At 47.4% G+C, this 18,687-nt stretch overlaps 2 protein-coding genes across 7 annotated transcripts in view; one reads left to right on the forward strand and one right to left on the reverse strand.

The window, feature by feature from the left end:
• The window catches only part of LOC117886976 (zinc finger protein 239-like), a 29,442-nt gene extending 13,339 nt beyond the window's left edge, over nt 1-16,103 (forward strand). For 2 of the 6 annotated variants that reach the window (XM_034789177.1, XM_034789178.1), the window contains exons 2-4: nt 10,679-10,805; nt 11,165-11,278; nt 14,660-16,103. In XM_034789177.1, the coding sequence (XP_034645068.1) occupies nt 10,679-10,805; nt 11,165-11,278; nt 14,660-15,600 (1,182 nt within the window). In that variant the 3' untranslated portion in view covers nt 15,601-16,103. Of the gene's footprint in view, nt 1-4,451; nt 5,197-5,991; nt 7,478-9,885; nt 9,941-10,678; nt 10,806-11,164; nt 11,279-14,659 lie in introns of those variants that run through there. The other 4 variants (XM_034789175.1, XM_034789176.1, XM_034789180.1 and 1 more) reach the window with 4 other exon arrangements.
• Nucleotides 1-18,687, reverse strand: part of LOC117886972 (butyrophilin subfamily 3 member A1-like) — a gene marked incomplete in the record, with an annotated part of 150,222 nt that overhangs the window by 60,033 nt on the left and 71,502 nt on the right.

An 18,687-nucleotide genomic window follows, 5' to 3' on the forward strand; every position in this document is an offset into this window, starting at 1 on the left:
ACCTGCCAAGTCACATTAGAGAAGCAGGTGGCAGCAGGTGACTGCATGTAGTGCTGCTCCTGGTAGGGCAGCCATTGGAACGGCAGCTGGGGGGCAGTGGAATGAAACGGCGGCTGGCTAGCAGGGCAGTAACGCCAGAGTAAGTGCTCAAGCAAAGTGCCTTCTTCCCCGGGAGGGAGGTGAACTCACACAGATGCACCTCTGAACTCTGGGCCCTCACTGACCAAGGACAACCACTGTGAGTGAGGTGTGGTGAGGGAGCACAGAGGGGCATGGTAAAGGAGCTTTTGGTTGTAGAACTCAGGAACCTGAAGCAGAAGAAACTGCCGCACTCGCTCTGGGGTGGGTGTCCTGCTCACAGTTTTGTGATTATGAATCTTGCTTGCAGCATTTTCCTTAATTCATGTCGGGTGGCTTCTCTCCTTTCATAAAAGTTTCTTTTCTACACTCAGACTCTGTGCTTGCGAGAGGGGAAGTGTTGCCTCTTAGAGGTGCCCAGGAGTGGTGTGTAATGTTCCCAAGTTATTGGGTGGAGGCTCGAGCCAGTTCTGTGTTGGATTGTTGAAAAGGAACCACTAGATATTGAACCCGGTCCTGGTTGCTGCCGACTCCTTGTGGCAGAAGTTACACATACATTAGTTTATTTTGTATTTGGTTAGTGTCACTCTCTTGTGGGCAGGTGATGCATCAGATTCTGCAGTTTTTCACTGGTACTTTTTATACAGACCTAAATGTTTCTACTTCACAGCTTCTGACAGTATGCATAGCATTGTATGAATGAGATTTCAAGGGAAAATTTCTCATATTCCGATGGGCCACACACAGCTCAGATGTTTAATCTTGTCCCAAAGAATGAACAATCACCTTGTCCATGCTTTCATCAGGAACTTAATATCCATATCTGTGAAACATAACTTCATGTGCATCAATCAGTCTACAAAAACATGTCTTCCTTACCAGATGATCTCCGTTGGCAAAATATACCTTCTTTGTATAGATCATAACTCCGGTCATCTTTTCTATCCTTTTGCCCTTCATCACTGTACAGGAACAGCTTTCCATTTTGGGGGTTAGGAGCTGGGAGAGTCTGTGATGGGACCCCTGGGGTACAACCTGGAAAAGGGGTATCACTGTGCCCCCTTAACTCTCCAGCCTGGGCTGTCTCTCACAATGCTTTGCTAGTGACAACCAGCAAACCCCTTCATGTGCTGTTATCACTCAGCACACCAGCACGTGGAGCTGCACACCCAGCTAGATTGCAGGAATACCCCAAAGCCACTCACAAATCACACAGAGAAAGGCACCAGCCAATTCCCCCCAGCTTTGCACACCACAGCTGTACTGTTCTGTCCTGGGCAAAAGGCTGACCAGGGTAATTTTATTACCCGGTCCACCCCTTCCTCCATGTGGAGAGGATATGCACAAGCCTCTGTAAACTGAGTTGCGGTTTCCCAAGCACTTCAAGCAAAATACGCTGTTTTAGGTAAAGTATAAAACAGATTTATAGAAGATAAATGCACAATCTAAATCTTAAACCTTATTACACTAGGCAGTATTTAGAGCCACAATTTTCCTCACCCCACTGGATGTTACAGTTCATAATACAGAGGCTTCCCTCTTTAACTTAGACCAATCTCCTTAGATGAAGTTGTTGTCGTCTTAGCGTTCCTGTAGATTCCAGAGTAAGTGCGGGAGGAGAAAGGCCAAAACATGATGCTACCGTCCCTCAATTTATATTCTCAGTCCATGTGCCTAGCAGACACTTGCCCAGACATGTCCCGGTGAGCTTTGCTGAATCACAGTGAGCGAGTAAATCCCCATAGTGTGGGCTTGTGCAAGTGAGGCATAGAGTTGATTACTGGTCAGTTAACACCCACCTGGCAGTAGAGATTCTCAAACTTACAACATGTTTCAGTACTAACCATATAGCAAGATCTCATAACTGCATACACATTAACAATGTGCATGATTACAGGGTGTTATTTTGAGGTACATCGTGTCACAGAGTCCATTTTTTTTCTTTTATTGGACTTAAAATATGCAGTGCTTCTTGTGGTGAAAGTGGTCCCAACTTACTCATATAAACTAATCTGCGCATGCTGGAGAAAATAAAAACGAAACCATTTATTTTACTACAGTTGTGTACTTATGAACTGCAGGTTTCATTAAAGCTTCCTCAAAAGCTTTGCGCAAATCATGCTTTGCACAGTATAGGGCAGACATGCCGCCAGCTGGACAGTTGTCAAGAGGCAACTGACTATAGAGTAGGATGAATAAAATATAACAACATTTGCCATTGAAGTGCCACTCACTACCAATTGAACTATTGGCAACAACAACAGATCTAGAATTGAGGGGCCTATTCTGGACCTATCTATTCCAGACATAGGTGTGCACCCATGGGATTTGAATGCTGCAAGCCGGGGCGGACATGTCACGGTTCCATACTTCAGTGAAGCAGAGGTGAAAATACTGGGTAAGCAGCAGGCTGTAGTCAGGAATTAGTGCTAGAAGAGAAAAGGTTTCAGGAACAGAATGAACCTTCAGATTCTTCAGATTCAAGATGCAAGATCTTGAGTTCACAAGACTTTTTCACTGACTGATGGGCAGCAACCAAAAGTAGGTGCCAATTTTCTGCATGATCAGAAATAACGGAAAACATTGCCTAAACCCAGTAGCCTGTAGGGATCCACCTTCCTTTCTGTGTGTGGAAGAGAAACAAGGAAATGTATGCCTCAACAAAATTACACCCCCCCCCCCCCCCACACACACACACACAGAGCCTACCAAAACTCCCTTTCTGTTTCTAACAAACAGTTACAGTTTGTCTTGTGTGCTGGAAACTTGCAAGATTAGACTCAGAGGAAAAGGGTGGGAGTTATAGATTGTTTGACAGATTTCTTTTTTGATTGGGAGAGGAAAGTTTCCATCTCTTCCTGAGCAGTGACTTCATTAATTGCAGACACCAGGAGATGGATGAAAGACAAATCTAAATTATGGTTCTAGTGACATCATTGTCTCCGACTGCCATGCTCCTTGTCCTACCAAAGGCAATAATATGGCCTCCACTGCTTCCTCCATATAAGCAGTGCACTTGACTGGAGAGGAGGGGTGTACATTCTCCTGGGTCCCTGCCCTTCTCCCCCCAGCTTAGCTCACCTTTGCATCTCTCCTTCCTCAGAGCAGGAGAAGGAAGGGAGGCAGCTGATTCCACCACCCCCTTACCGGCGCTCCACTTGGGCACATAGGCTGCAGCATTCTTGTTTTGCACAGGCAGGGAATAGTCTCTCTCTGCCAGAGCCAGCCAACCCTGACATGGCATCTATTGGGGCCAGCCAGAACCACAGTCCAACCCTAGTAGTTGAGCGCTATCAACAGTGGCATCTAGCAGCAGCAGTAGCATCTATAGCTCAGCCAGAAACTGGGAGCTGCCCGGACAAACAAAACATGTAAATGACACCTTGCCTGGTGCATGCCTGTGCCCCCTCAGGGAGGTGGGCCCCACAGGTTGAGAACCTCTGTCCTGCTCCCTTCAAGGGGACCAAGAGACACCCACCGTTCCTTGAGCATTTTGATCTTTATCAAATATATACAAAGGAAGAGGCAGATGTTGTTACTAGAAACATTCTCCAGCCTCCATGTTGTTTGCCTGATCTCTGTTCTGAACAAGCAGGAGCTACTTCACTCTAAGGTGGGAACTGCCAGTCTTTAGTTGGCAGAAGCCTAGGGTGACCATATGTCCTGTTTTGGCCAGGAAAGGTGGGTGACCAGATGTCCTGATTTTATAGGGACAGTCCCGATATTTGGGGCTCTCTCTTATATAGGCACCTATTACCCACATACACACACACTCTGTCCCCGTTTTTCACCCTTGCTATCTGGGCACCCCAAGGAAAGGTTCCTTTTTTAAGCCCTGTTCCAGCCGTCCCAACTTCTTTTGGCAAAAGTGGGCATTTGTCCCATTTGCTCTTGCCAAATTGATCAGTTAGCAAGAGCAAACAGGACAAATGTCCACTTTTGTCAAAAAGGTGGGATTAGGAGGAATGTGGGGGGGACAAGCGGCGATGCCAGCCCCATGCAGGAGGGGAGGCAGGCAGGGCTTGAGAGAGCAGCAACACCAATCCCAGCCTCGCATGGGGGGCGAGCAGCGACGACAGCCCCAGCCTTGTGCAGGGAGAGGGAGAGGGGGGAGGCCTCGGGCGAGCAGCTCAGGCCAGCCCCACGCGTGGATGGGGAGAGGGCTTTGGCTAGCCTCACATGGTGCCCCATTTTCCCTTTGGGAAATATGGTCACCCTACGGAAACCCCAAAATGTCCAAGATGGTGTCCTAGCAAAACGCTGTGTGTGTTTGTAGGGGGTCCACACCAGGGCCAGCTTTAGGACCTGCGGGGCCCGATTCAAGTACCTGGCGGTGGTCCAGGTCTTTGGCGGCACTTTGGGGGCAGGGGGTCCGCTCCGTGTCTTCCGTGGCACTGAAGGACCCCCCGACGCCAAAATGCCGCCGAAGACCCCGGAGGACCTCCCCCCCCGACAGCGGAGCGGACCGCTGCCGGATAAGCCTAAGGCATGGGGCCCTCTTACCTGATTCCGGGGAATCGGCCTAAAGCCGGCCCTGGTCCACACAATCATTACCCTGAGGTAAAGCAGCAGTGAGCATGTGCCAAGTTAATAGCTACTGAGCATGTGCAGGATGAGGTGAGAGGGGGGGTAGACCAGCTGGCTGGTCACAGCCCACTCAGACCGGTTACAGCTAGTTCTAAAGGTCAGAGCTGTCAATCATCGCTCTGAGCTACTGGTTGGTACTGAGCATATGTGAATGAGATAATTGCTGCTAAGAACAGAAAGACATAGGGAAGGAGCCTTAGTGCAGCATAAAAAACTGGCTGCCAGGATGTAGATTTGGATTTGGAGCGAGCGAGCGCAGTTGGGGGGAGGCGGAGGGAGAAATTGGAAGCCAGCAAAAATATCTGCTGAAAGAGCTGCCAGAGGGAGAGATCACAGGGGCTGACCAAGAGGGCAGAAGAACAGCTTGGAAAGACAGTTGAAGGAGGCTGAGACAGCAGCAGTAAACAGCAGCAGCAGCATTAATAACACAATAACTAATGCATGAAAGGACAGAGTAAGGAAAGCTGCTGTGACCAGGGCAGAGAAACAGGAAGCACCTGCAATTTAAAGGGATACTTTATAAATCTGTTGGTAAGCCTGCTATTTTTAATTATAGTACAGTGTGGAATAGTATATGGGATGTGTGTGTTTATGTGCTTATAAGAATGCATAAAATTCTGTTATTAATTGCAATTGACATGTGTAACCTTTAAAGCAAATACAAGAACTGTTGTCAGCAATTTGTTGCAAACTGGCCATTTAAAAAATATGCCATTATAGTTTGAATGCTCTTTAAACTTGCACTAGGAGATTTGTGCCTTGTTTAGGATTTTTAGAACCTACTGTATGAGAGATTACTAGCTTCATTAATAAAAGGATACTCTGTTTTGGAAAAGAATACAGCCTGTGTCAATTACTTGATTAGAATGTTATATCCCTGTCCTTTAGTGTTTTTCTTAACAACTCTGGTTACCCTGGAAACATTGCCCCAGCACAAGGGGGCAATAGGCAGGTTTTTCCAGAAACACGCAAGAATCCATTTTTTTGGGATAACAAAATGAGTCAATATGGAAGGCTGTAGAAGGGCTGTAAGTTCCTCATTTACACAGCTCCAGAGGCCCTAACATCATGACACTTCTCTCTTTCGCTGCCTCACTTGGAGTATTAGGTGCTAGGGCCCTGCACGCAGGTGTAGGTATTGCAGATTCGCCGTCAGGAACTAGAGAGGGGTGCAGAGGGGTCCACCATGGAGACACTACCCTTCTCCTTCAACCCAGGAGGAAGATTAGACTGAGCTTGTGTTTTGCTGTTCTTAAGCAGTAAAGGGTGTGTGTGTGTGTGTGTGTGTGTGTGTGTGTGTGTGTGTGTGTGTGTGTGTGTGTGTACGCAAAATTCATATGAGGTCAGAGAGGGATTTATATGTGTGGGTTTAGAAATAGCCCTGGCAGAAAATGCTTCAACATGAGCTCCTGTTTCCCTGTTCTCTCAGAATATAGATGATCCAAACCTGGATGTGGCTAGAATGGGCTAACGACAGTGCATTATTAATCAGTTCTTATTACTCAAATATTCTCCAGTTTGGCTAACTGTATTTGCTGTATTTTAAGTTAACTGTCTGTACTAAAAAGCTCTTCTGGTATAATTTTGTTCCCTGTGCCACTTCGGAACTAAGTGCTCTGAGCGGTTTTATTAATAAAGCTGTTTGCTGCCCAGCGTGGGCACTTGGAGGTGGGCTCAGAAGAGGTTTTCTGCAGTCTAGTGTTCTTCTGTTGGGGGGGTTGTATTATGTGTATCATTTTGGCCCCTGAGCTGCCTCGAAGCCAAGTGTTCTGGGTCCTTTTTAAAGGTGCTGGGCTGGTCGGGGCTAATAACAGTGCATTGTTAGTGAGTTCTCATTACTGAAATATTGTTCTTAGGTGTCGGTAACATGGTCCAGTGTGGGGTTGTTGTTGTTTTTTCCCCAATAATTGCATTTATTAAAATGTCATTCTGGCTTTTACACCATGCCAGTAATTGCACAGGAGAGGTCCAATTCTTCTAGCTAAGGATGAGAACAGCTTCCTGTGTGAAAGTCAATGATTCTATGTGCTCTAAAATCCTCATGCTGATGCATTTTGGTTTGAAATGTGGTGTGCCCCAGAAGAGGGAGCAGATTTCGAGATCTGAGGCTGCAGGGACCATCTCTGCACTAAGAGCAGCAGCTCTGGAATTCACCGAGATGGGGTGAGGAGGGGCAGTTTGTGCAGAGTCCAGATTTCTCCTGCCAGTCCTCTGCAACACACAAATCCCTATGCGCCCTCCTCAGTCTGCCTCCCCACTGCCCACGCATCTCCCTGTCTAACCCTTGGTCTGCTCCCATCCCCACACAAAGGCATCCCCCTGTGACCTCCTTCCTCTGTCTCCTGCCCTCCCGACATCCCTGTGTCCAATCTTTGGCCTACCTCCTGCCCTCACCCCTCTAGTCTCCCTGCACCTTACTAAGTCTACTTCCTAGCTGCTGTCGCAGATCCACAGGATAGGTGCTACACCCCTAGCTTTTAAACAGTCCCTGGGAGCAGTGGTACACAGACCCTCAACCAGGGGTACACATATCCCTGGGTGTACGCAGAGGCCTTCCAAGAGGTACTCAGCTCATCCAGATCAGTGTTTTTCAACCTGGTGGTTGCAACCTCCATGGGGGTCACAGAACGGTTTTAGGATGGTCGCAAGTGTAGGGCTGGTGTTAGGGGATGGCAAGCAGGGCAATTGCCCAGAGTTCCCATGCCATGGGGGCCCCTTGCGAAGCTCAGTTACATGCTTCACCCCTGTGCAGTGGGGCTTGGGCTTCAGACAAGGCTCAAGTGAAAAACAGGCTCAAGTATCACACTGAGAAGTAAGTACAATATTAATTCTTACATAAATGGATGGGAATATAATGTGGTACAAATGAGAACGTCTGCATTTTTTCAGTAACAGTGTACTGGGACACTGGGATTTTTCTGTCTGATTTTATAAGCAAGGAGTTTTAAAGTGAGGTGAAACTTGAGGTACATAAAGCAAATCAGATTCTTGAAAGGGGTAGAGTAGTCTGGAAAGGTTTAAAGCCACTGCCTTGCAGGATCTCCTTCAGTGGGCCAGACCACCAAGAGGTCCCGCTCTTCTGCAAGGGGAGGCTACGTGGCCTCACTGAGCGCTAGAGTCATTCCCTGGGCTCCAACCCTGCTGCTTCATGCTGTGAGCTCTGCCCAGTGAGCCCGACTCCTGGGCAGAGACCTGTGCACACTACAGGGCCCAAGGCATCTCAGTCAGGATTTGCAGTGACACCCGGCAGCCTTTTCCAAACAAAGTAGGGTTTGTTAGTCCACTGGGACCCAGCACGGGGAAGCCCTGAGATGAGCAGATAAGCAAAGGTTAAGCCATAGCCCATCCTGGCCAAGCCAGTGCAATCAGCCAGCCAAGCTGTGATGGATTCCATTACCGGCCCTGTCTCTTTGGGTGTGTCCACACAGCAACTAGACAGCTGCAGCTGGCCCATGCCAGCGGAGTCAGGTTCGTGGTGCTCGGGCTGTGGGGCTGTTTCATTGCGGTGTAGACATCTGGGTTGGACCTGGGCTCCAAGACCCTGTGAGGTGGGAGGGTCCCAAAGCTGGACTCCAACCCAAGCCTGGAAGTCTACACAGCAATGGAACAGCCCCTCAGCCAAAGCCCTGTGAGCCTAAATTGGCTGGCACAGGCCAGCAGCGGCGTTCTCTTTGCTGTGTAGACATACTCTCTGTCAGTCCAAGGCGAGAGCTCTGCCTCTGTCCAGAGGGCAGCATCTAAGTCTGGCACCTTTCCCATTTGTTCTCTAACTGGGGCCTCAGCTTTGCTCAACTTCCCAACCCAGCCGTGGGGGAAATCTCCTTCCTCTGGGCGGTTGGTTGCCGGGGTGAATGTCCCAACTATTGGGGCTTCCACTGTCTTTTCAGATTCTCCATTGATATGGGGGTCAGTTTCCAGCCAGTCCTTTAATGACCCAGTCATTCTGCCCTAGACAGCAAGGTGACAGCCCCCTCCCAGCCCCGTATGTCTTCTCTGCTGCTCCAAGAGCAGCGTTAACCCTCCTGCACCCACTAGGTAGCAATGTAAAGCAGAGATGGAAATTGAGGCACGCACATGGGAGTCATGAAAATATTACAGAAAATTCCCACTTTGTCATGCCTCCCCCATGCATGTCCCTCAGTGTCCTCCTCAGCCTGACACTCCTGCACTGTCCTTGGTTAACCTCCTCCCCCCACATCCACCTGTGCCTTTTTCATTCTACCTCACATATCCCCTCTTTCCGCCTCAGACTCACTTTGACCCCCAAACACAGACTCATCCCCCGAATCCCTCCTTAGCTACTGCCACCATGCATTACCATGCACCTTCCGCTGCATTCCATCCCTCCCCACACATGTCCCCTATGTCTTCCTCACTGTGCACCCCCACATCCCTAAACACCTCCTGTCCACCTGCTCCTTCATTCCACTGCTTCTTCCTCTAGCTCCCCATTTTCCCATTGTTCATCGTAGCTACATCCCAGTCTGCTAACCCCCAAGCAGAGTCTAGCCTCAGCCTACTAGAGCTACTATAAGATGGGTGCAAATTGGTTGGAAAACTATTCTCAGAGAGTAGTTATCAGTGGTTCACAGTCATGCTGGAAGGGCATATCAAGTGGGGTCTCTCAGAGTTCAGTTCTGGGTCTGCTTCTGTTCAATATCTTCATCAACGATTTAGATAACGGCATAGAAAGTACACTTCTAAAGTTTGCGGATGATACCAAGCTGGAAAGGGTTGCAAGTGTTTTGGAGGATAGGATTAAAATTCAGAATGATCTAGACAAACTGGAGAAATGATCTGAAGTAAATAGGATGAAATTCAATAAGGACTAATGCAAAGTACTCCAATTAGGAAGGAACACTAAGTTGCACACATACAAAGCGGGAAATGACTGCCTAGGAAGGAGTACTGTGGAAAGGGATCTAGGGGCCATAGTGGGCCACAAGCTAAAGATGATTCAACAGTGTAACATTGTTGCAAAAAAAGCAAACATCATTCTGTATTTGCAGGTGTGTTGTAAGGAAGACATGAGAAGTAATTCTTCCGCACTACTCCATGCTGATTAGGCCTCAACTGGAGTATCCTGTCCAGTTCTAGGTGCCAGATTTCAGGAAAGATGTGGACAAATTGGGGAAAGTCCAGAGAAGAGCAACAAAAATGATGAAAGGTCTAGAAATCATGACCTATGAGGGAAGACTGAAAACACTGGATTTGTTTAGTCTGAAGAAGAGACAACTCAGAGGGGACATGATAACACTTTTCAAGTACATAAAAGGTTGTTACAAGGAGGAGGGAGAAAAATTGTTTTCATTAACCACTTAGAATAGGACAAGAAGCAATGGGCTTAAATTGTAGCAAGGGAGGTTTAGGTTGGACATTAGGAAAAACGTCCTAACTCTCAGGGTGGCTAAACAATAGAATAAATTGCCTAGGGAGGTTGTGGAATCTCCATCATTGGAGAATTTTATGAGCAGGTTAGACAAACACCTGTCAGGGATGATCTAGGTAATACTTAATCTGGGTGCAGGGAAATGGACTTGCGAGGCCCCCTCTAGTCCTACGATTCTGTGATGCTATGAAAACAATGGTAGCTGGTGGCCATCTTCACTAGGGACAGCCTGCCTTCCACATGCCAAAGGATAGGGCAATGGTGGCCATCTTGAGTAAGACATTTTAGCTTCAGGCCCTCCCCTCCAATGGGAGAAGGTGCTTATTTCGAAAAAGGGAAAATGTGCGATTTCACTGCCAGGAATGGTGCGATCATGAGAAATTTTTCAAATCCTAGATAAACACTGTGAGATCCATGATAAAATCAGTAGCTCTGGGCATTGTGGTTGCACCACAGTAACAGCATGCTTATCGTCTAACCTTTCAGAAATTTCCCCTCTCCCCCAGGAATGTTCCTGCTCTCTGTGGCCGAGGGGGATGTTCCCAGATCTTTCTGTGACTGAGCCTGGGGGGGCTGTGGCTGGAACAGCAGGTTCTGAGCGGGGAACTCTTGTTGTTAATACAGGTGACCGTGACCTTCGAGGAGGTGGCTGTGTATTTCACTGAGGGGGAATGGGCACTGTTGGATCTGGCTCAGAGAGCCCTGTACTGGGACATCATGCTGGAGAATTACAGGAATGTGACCTCGTTGGGTAAGGATTCCTATGCCCTCAGTCTTAGAAACTGCGCATCTTTGAAGTGCCCAGGTTGGCTTTTGCTCAGGATTCTTCCCTGATCGCTTAGATTTCAGGGGGATCAACCCCATAGTCACAGGCTCAGCAGGGTTAGGCAGGTGTAAAGAGTTTGCACAGTGGCACTGTGCCAGAGTCATAAAATCCCCCAGTGCACGGAGATCCCTGAATCCCTTTCTGCCCTCCCCAAAGGGTCTCCAGGAACACTTCCCATCCCTTTGGTATATACAAGGGCATCCACCCACCCAGCACATCTGGAAACAGCTGTCTCAGAACAACTGTAAAACTCTGATCTCACTTCATTTCTTTTCCCGGAGCAGGTTTTCCAATTCCCAAGCCCAGCGTGATCTCCCAGCTGGACCAAGGAGAAGAGCCGTGGGTCCCTGATCTCCAGGGGTCCCAGGCTAGAAAGATCCAGAGAAACATCCCCAGAGGTGAGAGATTGGTTAAACGGATGTGGAAACCATCCCTCATTGACTTAAAGTGCTGGGATTCCCACGCAGGCCCCTTGAGCTCCTCCAGTTCTAACTCATTGCCCCGGGTCAGGATTGTGCCCAGCAGGTGTCATGACTTCCTGGCAGACATAATTCATGGCTTTCCATGCATCCTAACTGACACCTGGCAGTAGCTCCCTGCCCCCTGACTGTTCAGGTAGATGTGGAGGAAGAATTGGGTGTTCTCCTTCCAGGCGTGTGAGTGCTCAGTGATCTGTAGCTTTCCCTGGTGTTATCTGTCAGTTTGCCATGCATTTCCTCGTGTATCCACCCCAGCACCCTCACAGCTCCTTCTCACCACCGGTGTCTGGTGGTCAGAGTTCTCCATCGGCTGCTGTTCACAGGTTTCCTTTTTTTCTTCTGAGAAAACTTTTTCTCCATATAAATAGTTCTGGTAGCTTATTTTTTAGCCATGTTTTTCCCACTGGAGATTTGTTTATTTGTTATTTTATGAAGCTTTTGTTCTTGTTTTTCTCTGAGCCTCTTTTACCTGGTACCGGGTAGCTTGGTTATGCCAAAGTCTCCTGGAGTTCAGCACTGTCTCACTTGCAGGGTGTCTAATCCACTGAACGATCCTCACACTCATTGTTTATTTTGCCTCACTGAGGGGCACATGAGAGACAAGTGCTCTATTTGTAGATCTTTCAAGAGGAGAACACAAAAATCTAGGGACATGAGAGTAAAATATTACCATATGGAGCATGCTTGCATCCCTTCTCAGACCTCAGTCATCTGGAGTCCAATGCTTTGTCCTACGGCAGGAGTTCTCCTATGGATTTTTCTGACTCACCTCATGGCTTGAAGTCAGAGACAGACACAAGAGAAGAGGAATTGTTCCCCTTCTCCCACCATGTGTTGTAAGAACTGTAAGTCAGTCTCATGGTAAGACTTGACTTATAAATCAAAGAGCTTTTTCTTCTTCAGAACCAGACTCTGGGAACTGAAAAACCTCAGCAGAGTCCTCATTGGAACAGTCAGGTTACAGCACAAGTAGAGACTAGCTGCTCCCCAGTATCGACAGTGAAATCAGGGCAGGAAATCAAGCCATTGACTCCAGGACCAGTGCAGGTATCCTCAAGAATGGCTCTGACAGTTTATTAGAGTCACGAACTTCTGCCAAAATATTATTGAGATGTCATGAGATTTGCTCTGTCTGTCAGTCCCGAATTCCCCTTGGCTGCAACAAGACCCAACTCTGACTACTCATAGGGTACAACCTTTATTACAGCCAAAGCTGCCCTCAGCACTGGCTAGAATGTCTGTAGGACCGATACCATCAGTCATGGTGTCCTCTGTACCTTTGAAGCCTCCGGTATCGGTTTCTTGTACACAGGTGGTTCCTACGGGACTCAAGACATCAGTATTGACATTTAAACCTTCTGCCAACAGGCACAGATCCAGAGGCGCTACACTTGTGATTCCTCCTACTATCATACCACCGATGGCAACCAACTGCCCATATTCATTATCAGATTCAGAAGAAGAACCCTATACTTCTTACTGTAAAGGGAGATCTAGATTCTCTCCATTATATTCTTCAGTGACAAAATAGAGCATTCAGTGGAGATGATCTAGACATAGATTTCCATGATCTTGCAGATGAACCCTGTGTCATACAGGTACATGCAATAGCTGGACTAGAACCCATGCAGCATCCCTCCAACTTCTAGGCTGGCTTCTCCAGACGGTTTTCCAAGAAATTTTGTGTGGGTGGGAATTAAATTCGGGGTAAGACTCACGTTATACCTCAAACTAGCTGTGCTGTAAAGACACGCTCTGTAGATAAGTTTAGTTATTTCTTTCATAAGTCTTTTCTCAAGTTACAAAGCCAACACCCCCTGAGCTTAAAATTTAGTATTGTCTCTTCCAGGGATTCTCCCTTTGAGCTGATGGCTTTTTGTCCTTTTCGGTATTTATCCTAGGGTGGCAACTCTTGTGCTCCCGGAATATGGCACACTCTGGTACTTTCCAAAACATCATGAGCCTGTCCCTGCTGACATGACCCCATGCCCACCAGAGTGACTTTTCATGCCTGGTGTGTGTGAGCTCACACCACATGGGGAGTGGAATTTTTAAGAGACCCCCTCCCTCCGCACCAGCGTGACCTTATGTCTAGGATCACGCTGTCAGGGTAGGACTGGCATCCCCCATCTGATACTGGACAAAACCAATTTTGTCTGAATACCGGATGCGAATACACCCGAGAAAAACAGGACAGTTCGGACGCCATATGTCAGGTTCTTAGCAACACTGGTGAGTTTGCTGGCTTGGAAAGTCCCTCTGGAACACATCCAAAGCCTAGATGGGTTTATCAATCCTTTGTCCAAAGCTTTAGTTTGTAGAGAAGTTACTCCAGAGGTGAGGAGCAGGATTGAAGACAATATGGAGGTGATGCTGCTGCCTTTTTCTATTCTCTGCCATGTGGCTTGTACATCTTTTGTCCCAAACACAAGCTCACAGCACATGGGCATGGAAAGGTACTTAGAGTCCCCTGTCTATAGGCATGTCCCTACATGTTCTGCTGACTCATAGGCATAGCCCCTGGCTTCTCTAAATGGGTTCATTGTACAGCTGATTGCCCTTGATAGGCCAGTAAGCAGGCTGGATAGTGCTGATGCCAATCTGTCTGGGGGTCACCTAGAAACACAGCACAAGTTTGAGCTAGCACTATACCACACATATTTATAACTCATGATCCAAAGATGGTACATACATATAAACAAGCTTATCATATTTAGCAAATCATAACTTTTTCACGGATACTTTATGACATATATGATTCACTGCAATTCTGTAATATTAATATCGATAATATTATAAATGGTTACCCATATTCCATACAGCATCACACTGGTTGTTTTCCAGAATGTGTTGCACATGTCTATTCCACCACCAATCCTCTTCTCTTCTGCTTCAGAGTCCATTATGTTAGGATGCTGGTGCAAATGAGCTGAGATGTTGCCCGGGGCAGATCTGCCCTTCATGCCCTCAGCTGGATGCATGAAGGCATGCATGGCACATGTACCACTACAGAAAACTCTCCCACTACAGTGTCATGCACATCCCTAAAGCGGAATAGATGTGAAGTGGAATAGACATGTGCAACATCTTGAAAACAGCAAATACAGTAAAGGTTGGTAGCCGATTTTTCCCTTCTCTCTTTCTTCCGGGGAATGGTTTGTGCAGGATTCAACACCTGATTTGACTGTCTTTCCAGCAGTTATTTTGGTTTGTTTCCCCACTTTCCTGTTCCCCTTTTCTCACCTTCCCTTTCCCCAGGCACAGGGACTGACTCCTGTCTGGATTCTCTCTCTGTCTCAGCAGGTGATGAGACGGTGAGTGAGAGCAATGAAGAAAGTCCTTGTCCGGACGGTCCTGAGCAAATGGAACTGAAGGGGACGTTGCTGGGAAGATGTGAAGGGGATGATTCCCAGATTCCTGGGCAAGGACAAGCCCAAGAAACTCAGTGCAGGCCAGAGAAGCAGCAGGGAACCCCTCCAGGAAAGATACTGGGTGAATCCACTTGCCGAGGGGGAGGTTTGGAAGAATCTAATAAAGTCACGATCCAGCCAAGAAACTGCACTAAAGAGAAGCATTTCGAATGTGCTGAGTGCAGGAAACGCTTTAGTTGTAAAGAACACCTTGTTAGACATCTGAGAGTCCACACTGGAGAGACCCCGTATCACTGCCCCGAGTGTGGGAAACAATTCAGTGACCAATCAATCCTTATTAGACATCAGCGAACCCATACAGGAGAGAGACCCTATAAGTGCACTGACTGCGGGAAAAGCTTCAGTCAGAGGTCAGGCCTTATTATACATCAGACAGTCCACACAGGAGAGAAATGCCATAAATGTCCTGACTGTGGACAAACCTTCACTCAGAGAGGGCATGTTACTAGACATCGGAGGACTCACACGGGTGAGAGACCCTATGGATGCCCAGAGTGTGGAAAAAAGTTTGCTTCCACCTCTGACCTTATTATACATCAGAGAATCCACACAGGAGAGAAACCCTATAACTGCCCTGACTGTGGGAAAAGCTTCAGTCACAGCCATCACCTTACTGACCATCGGAGAATCCACACAGGAGAGAGACCCTATACCTGCCCCGACTGCGGGGAAAGCTTCAAAAGTAAATCTGGCTTCAAAGTCCATCGGAGAAGGCACACGGGAGAGTGCCCCTATCAATGTTCCGTCTGTGGGGAAAGGTACAAAACTAGGAACTCTCTAACATGCCACATGAAACACCACACAGAATAGTGCCAGACACTTCCCCTCCTCTCTCTGCATCTGTAGAGATAGGAAGAACCATGAGGATAATAAACAGTTGCCCAATGCCCTAGGGAGTCAAGTGGCACCACTATTTACTTGTGTGCTGTGTATCTCAGGAGGACGGAGGCACCAGGAGAGTGACATTATTATTATTACTGTCTTGCATTATTCTCTGACACTCTCCCATCCCAGCTCCCTCTGTCATGAGGAGGCTTCTACTGAGCCAAAGGGTTTACCTGGATTTCCTGGTCCCTGTTTTTAGGCAGGGACTTAGTTCACATTGTTGCACACAGGGATTATTTTGTAAATTGCTGCCCTAGGAGGCATTTTCTCCCTGTTTCTGCATGGTGGGGAGAGCAGGGGTCTGAAATTTCTGGATAGTTGGGTGTCAGTGGATTGTTTATTGTTCATTGAATTATTTTCTGGGTATTGCTCAATTATGTGTTTTTCCCCCAACTAAGATGTAAATAAAACTTTTCTGGCAAATCTCATTTTCCTGAGCAGCCTGGGAATTTCATTGATTCTTGAGCTCTGGGAGGGAGAGGGGCCAAGTGTCCCAGACTGGGTGAGTTGTCTCCCTCTGCAGGAATCACTCATTTCCCCCATATTCAGCCCTTTCCCTCATGTCTTGGCCCATCCAGCTTTGGAAGCTGGAGCATAGCCACATCTGTGTCTTTGCTCTTGCAGCTTTGACGGCCTCTGGGCTCTATCCTTGGGTCTTCCCTTCCCCTCTACAAGGGGTTTAATTGGGCAGGAGAGAAACATCCTTAGAGGCAGAATAGATGGACATTTCCAGATGGGGAGCAGCTCGTCTCCTTCTCCCCAGCAGCATCTCCAGCATCTGTCCCATCTGTTCTGCCCCAGCTCAGTGAGGAATCCAGTGACTCTTGGGCAGAACTGTGACATTTCTCATGGGCATAGAGCAACTGCATGGCTCTGAGAGCCCCTCGCCAACTTCATCCCAGGTGTTCTCTTTCCATCGGATGCCTGGATCCTATTCCCACTTTCCTGCATTTTTTTGTGATTCTGTAGTTCCCTGGTGTGGTGCCTGCATCTCTGACTTGGGGAGAACCCCTGTTTCCCCAACGCTCTGCTGTTCCATTCTCTCTCCTCCCTCTCAGTTCCATTGCACCCTGGAGCCATCCAACCCCTGCCCTAGGGCTCTGATCACAACCCCAGCCTTGGACCTGTGTGGAGAGTAGTGAACAAATGCAGCCACCAGCCAGAACATCCCATGAGTTTGTTACTGACTGAAACAACCAGCCCAGGTGTCTCCATTCAGGTGTTCATGACAGTCCTGGGTTATTGTCTGAGCTGGAGGGAAACAGAGCAGCCCTGTGGCTGTGTTCCAGAGGGACTTTCCATGGGCAGCACGAGTGACTGAGGGAGACAGACAAGAAGCCATGAGTGGGAGCGATTGACCCTGGAGTTTGCCACGTGACAAAGCAGCAGCAAAGGCCAGTGTGATTCCCAGGGCTGTGTAGGCAAAGGTGTCTGGGGCAGGGAGGGGAGAGTCACTCTCTGCAGAGCTCTGGGGATACCCACCTGGGAGCCTGGACCCAGCCTGGCTGCCCAGGGCCATGAACTGCAGGGGTCCTGATATTCCTGTTTCATGGCTCTCATTCTGGGGGGATTTCTTAAGGACAAAGGACTGTGCCCAAAGATCTCCTTGGAGGGGGAAGTTACATGTCTTGGCTTGAGCCTCAGAGGCTCTCGTGTTGGTCTGTAGAGAACCTGGAATCTCCCAGGGGTTTGCCAGATCAAATTGATTAGTGCGGTATCTGTAATTTGCCATGATGCTAAGAAATAAGCACACATTTTAGATGGCCACCAATACAAAAGATAAAATGCACAGATTTGACCCTACTCCCAAATGCAAATTACACTTAGAAAGACCCAATAAAACAATAAAAATACAACTACAAAAATGAATATGTGGATCCATTTAGTTCATAAAGAAAATTAATTTCATCCAGTTATTTTCCCGTTTTTGTCGCTGACCCGGTAAATAGAGCAACTACCTGTATCACTGAAACGGTGTCACTGCATCCCCAATATTCTTTTTGAGCCAATGAGGCAAAAGGCATCTGTGCCAAGGCTCGAGAGAGTCACTTATTTCCCTCCAGCAAAATGAAAATTAGAAAATAATAAGTAACACGGCATTATCTTTACCCTCGCCAGACATGCTTAGGCATAAATGGTTGAACCTCTTCAGTACCAGTGTACTCTGTCTTCTGAGTGAGCCGACAGCATTGTTTGGAGACTTAGATCTGTAATTGCCCTTCTTAGGTTATTACTCTTCAACAGTTCCAAATATTTCACTGATGGGACCATTTCAAAGCGCTGTTCTTGATTTGTTTTTTAGGGAACTTTTTCATAGGTTTTATGCTACAATCTAATATTTTTTAATAAAAACAGAGTTTTAAACATAGCTTTACTTTTTCTTTACAATGAAATATAGTTAGGCCCCATTTCTACTTTGTATGAAAGGAAGTGATGAACTAATTGTATTTTCGCAAGTAGACTTATATTGCAAAGGTCTGGAATTGGTGGTAACCTGTTAACTGCAACTGTTTCATCTAATTTTAAACACTGTATGATTAACACACAACTATAGAGCTACAAAAGTTTCATACCATTTTATTGGCACATATTTAGTTTAATAAAATATTTTTTCCCCTTGCAATTCAAAAAACTTCTCTAGGGCACTAGCAATCAACCAGTTGAACTGGTAAAGAACCATAAAGAATGACTGAAATCTCAATAGCTTAAGAAGAACCATAAAGAATCACAAAAATGCCATCAGCAGCCATTTTTTCTTAGATCTCTAAGGGTGTGTCTACACTTCAGTATAGACTTCTGGGTGACAGCTGAGACCTGGGTTTTAGGACCCTGTGAGGTGGGAGGAGCTCGGAAGTCACACTGCAACTAAATGGCTCCCCAGCCCCAGCCAGAGCCCCACATCTGCCCGAGTCAGCTGGCACAGGCCAGCCACAGCTGTCTAACTGCTGTGCAGACACACCCTTAGATGGCTGATGTCACCTAAGGATATTCCAGTGGATAGCCGGATATTGG

This window comes from Trachemys scripta, chromosome 14 (assembly GCF_013100865.1).
Source record: "Trachemys scripta elegans isolate TJP31775 chromosome 14, CAS_Tse_1.0, whole genome shotgun sequence".
Taxonomy (NCBI): Eukaryota; Metazoa; Chordata; order Testudines; family Emydidae; genus Trachemys; species Trachemys scripta.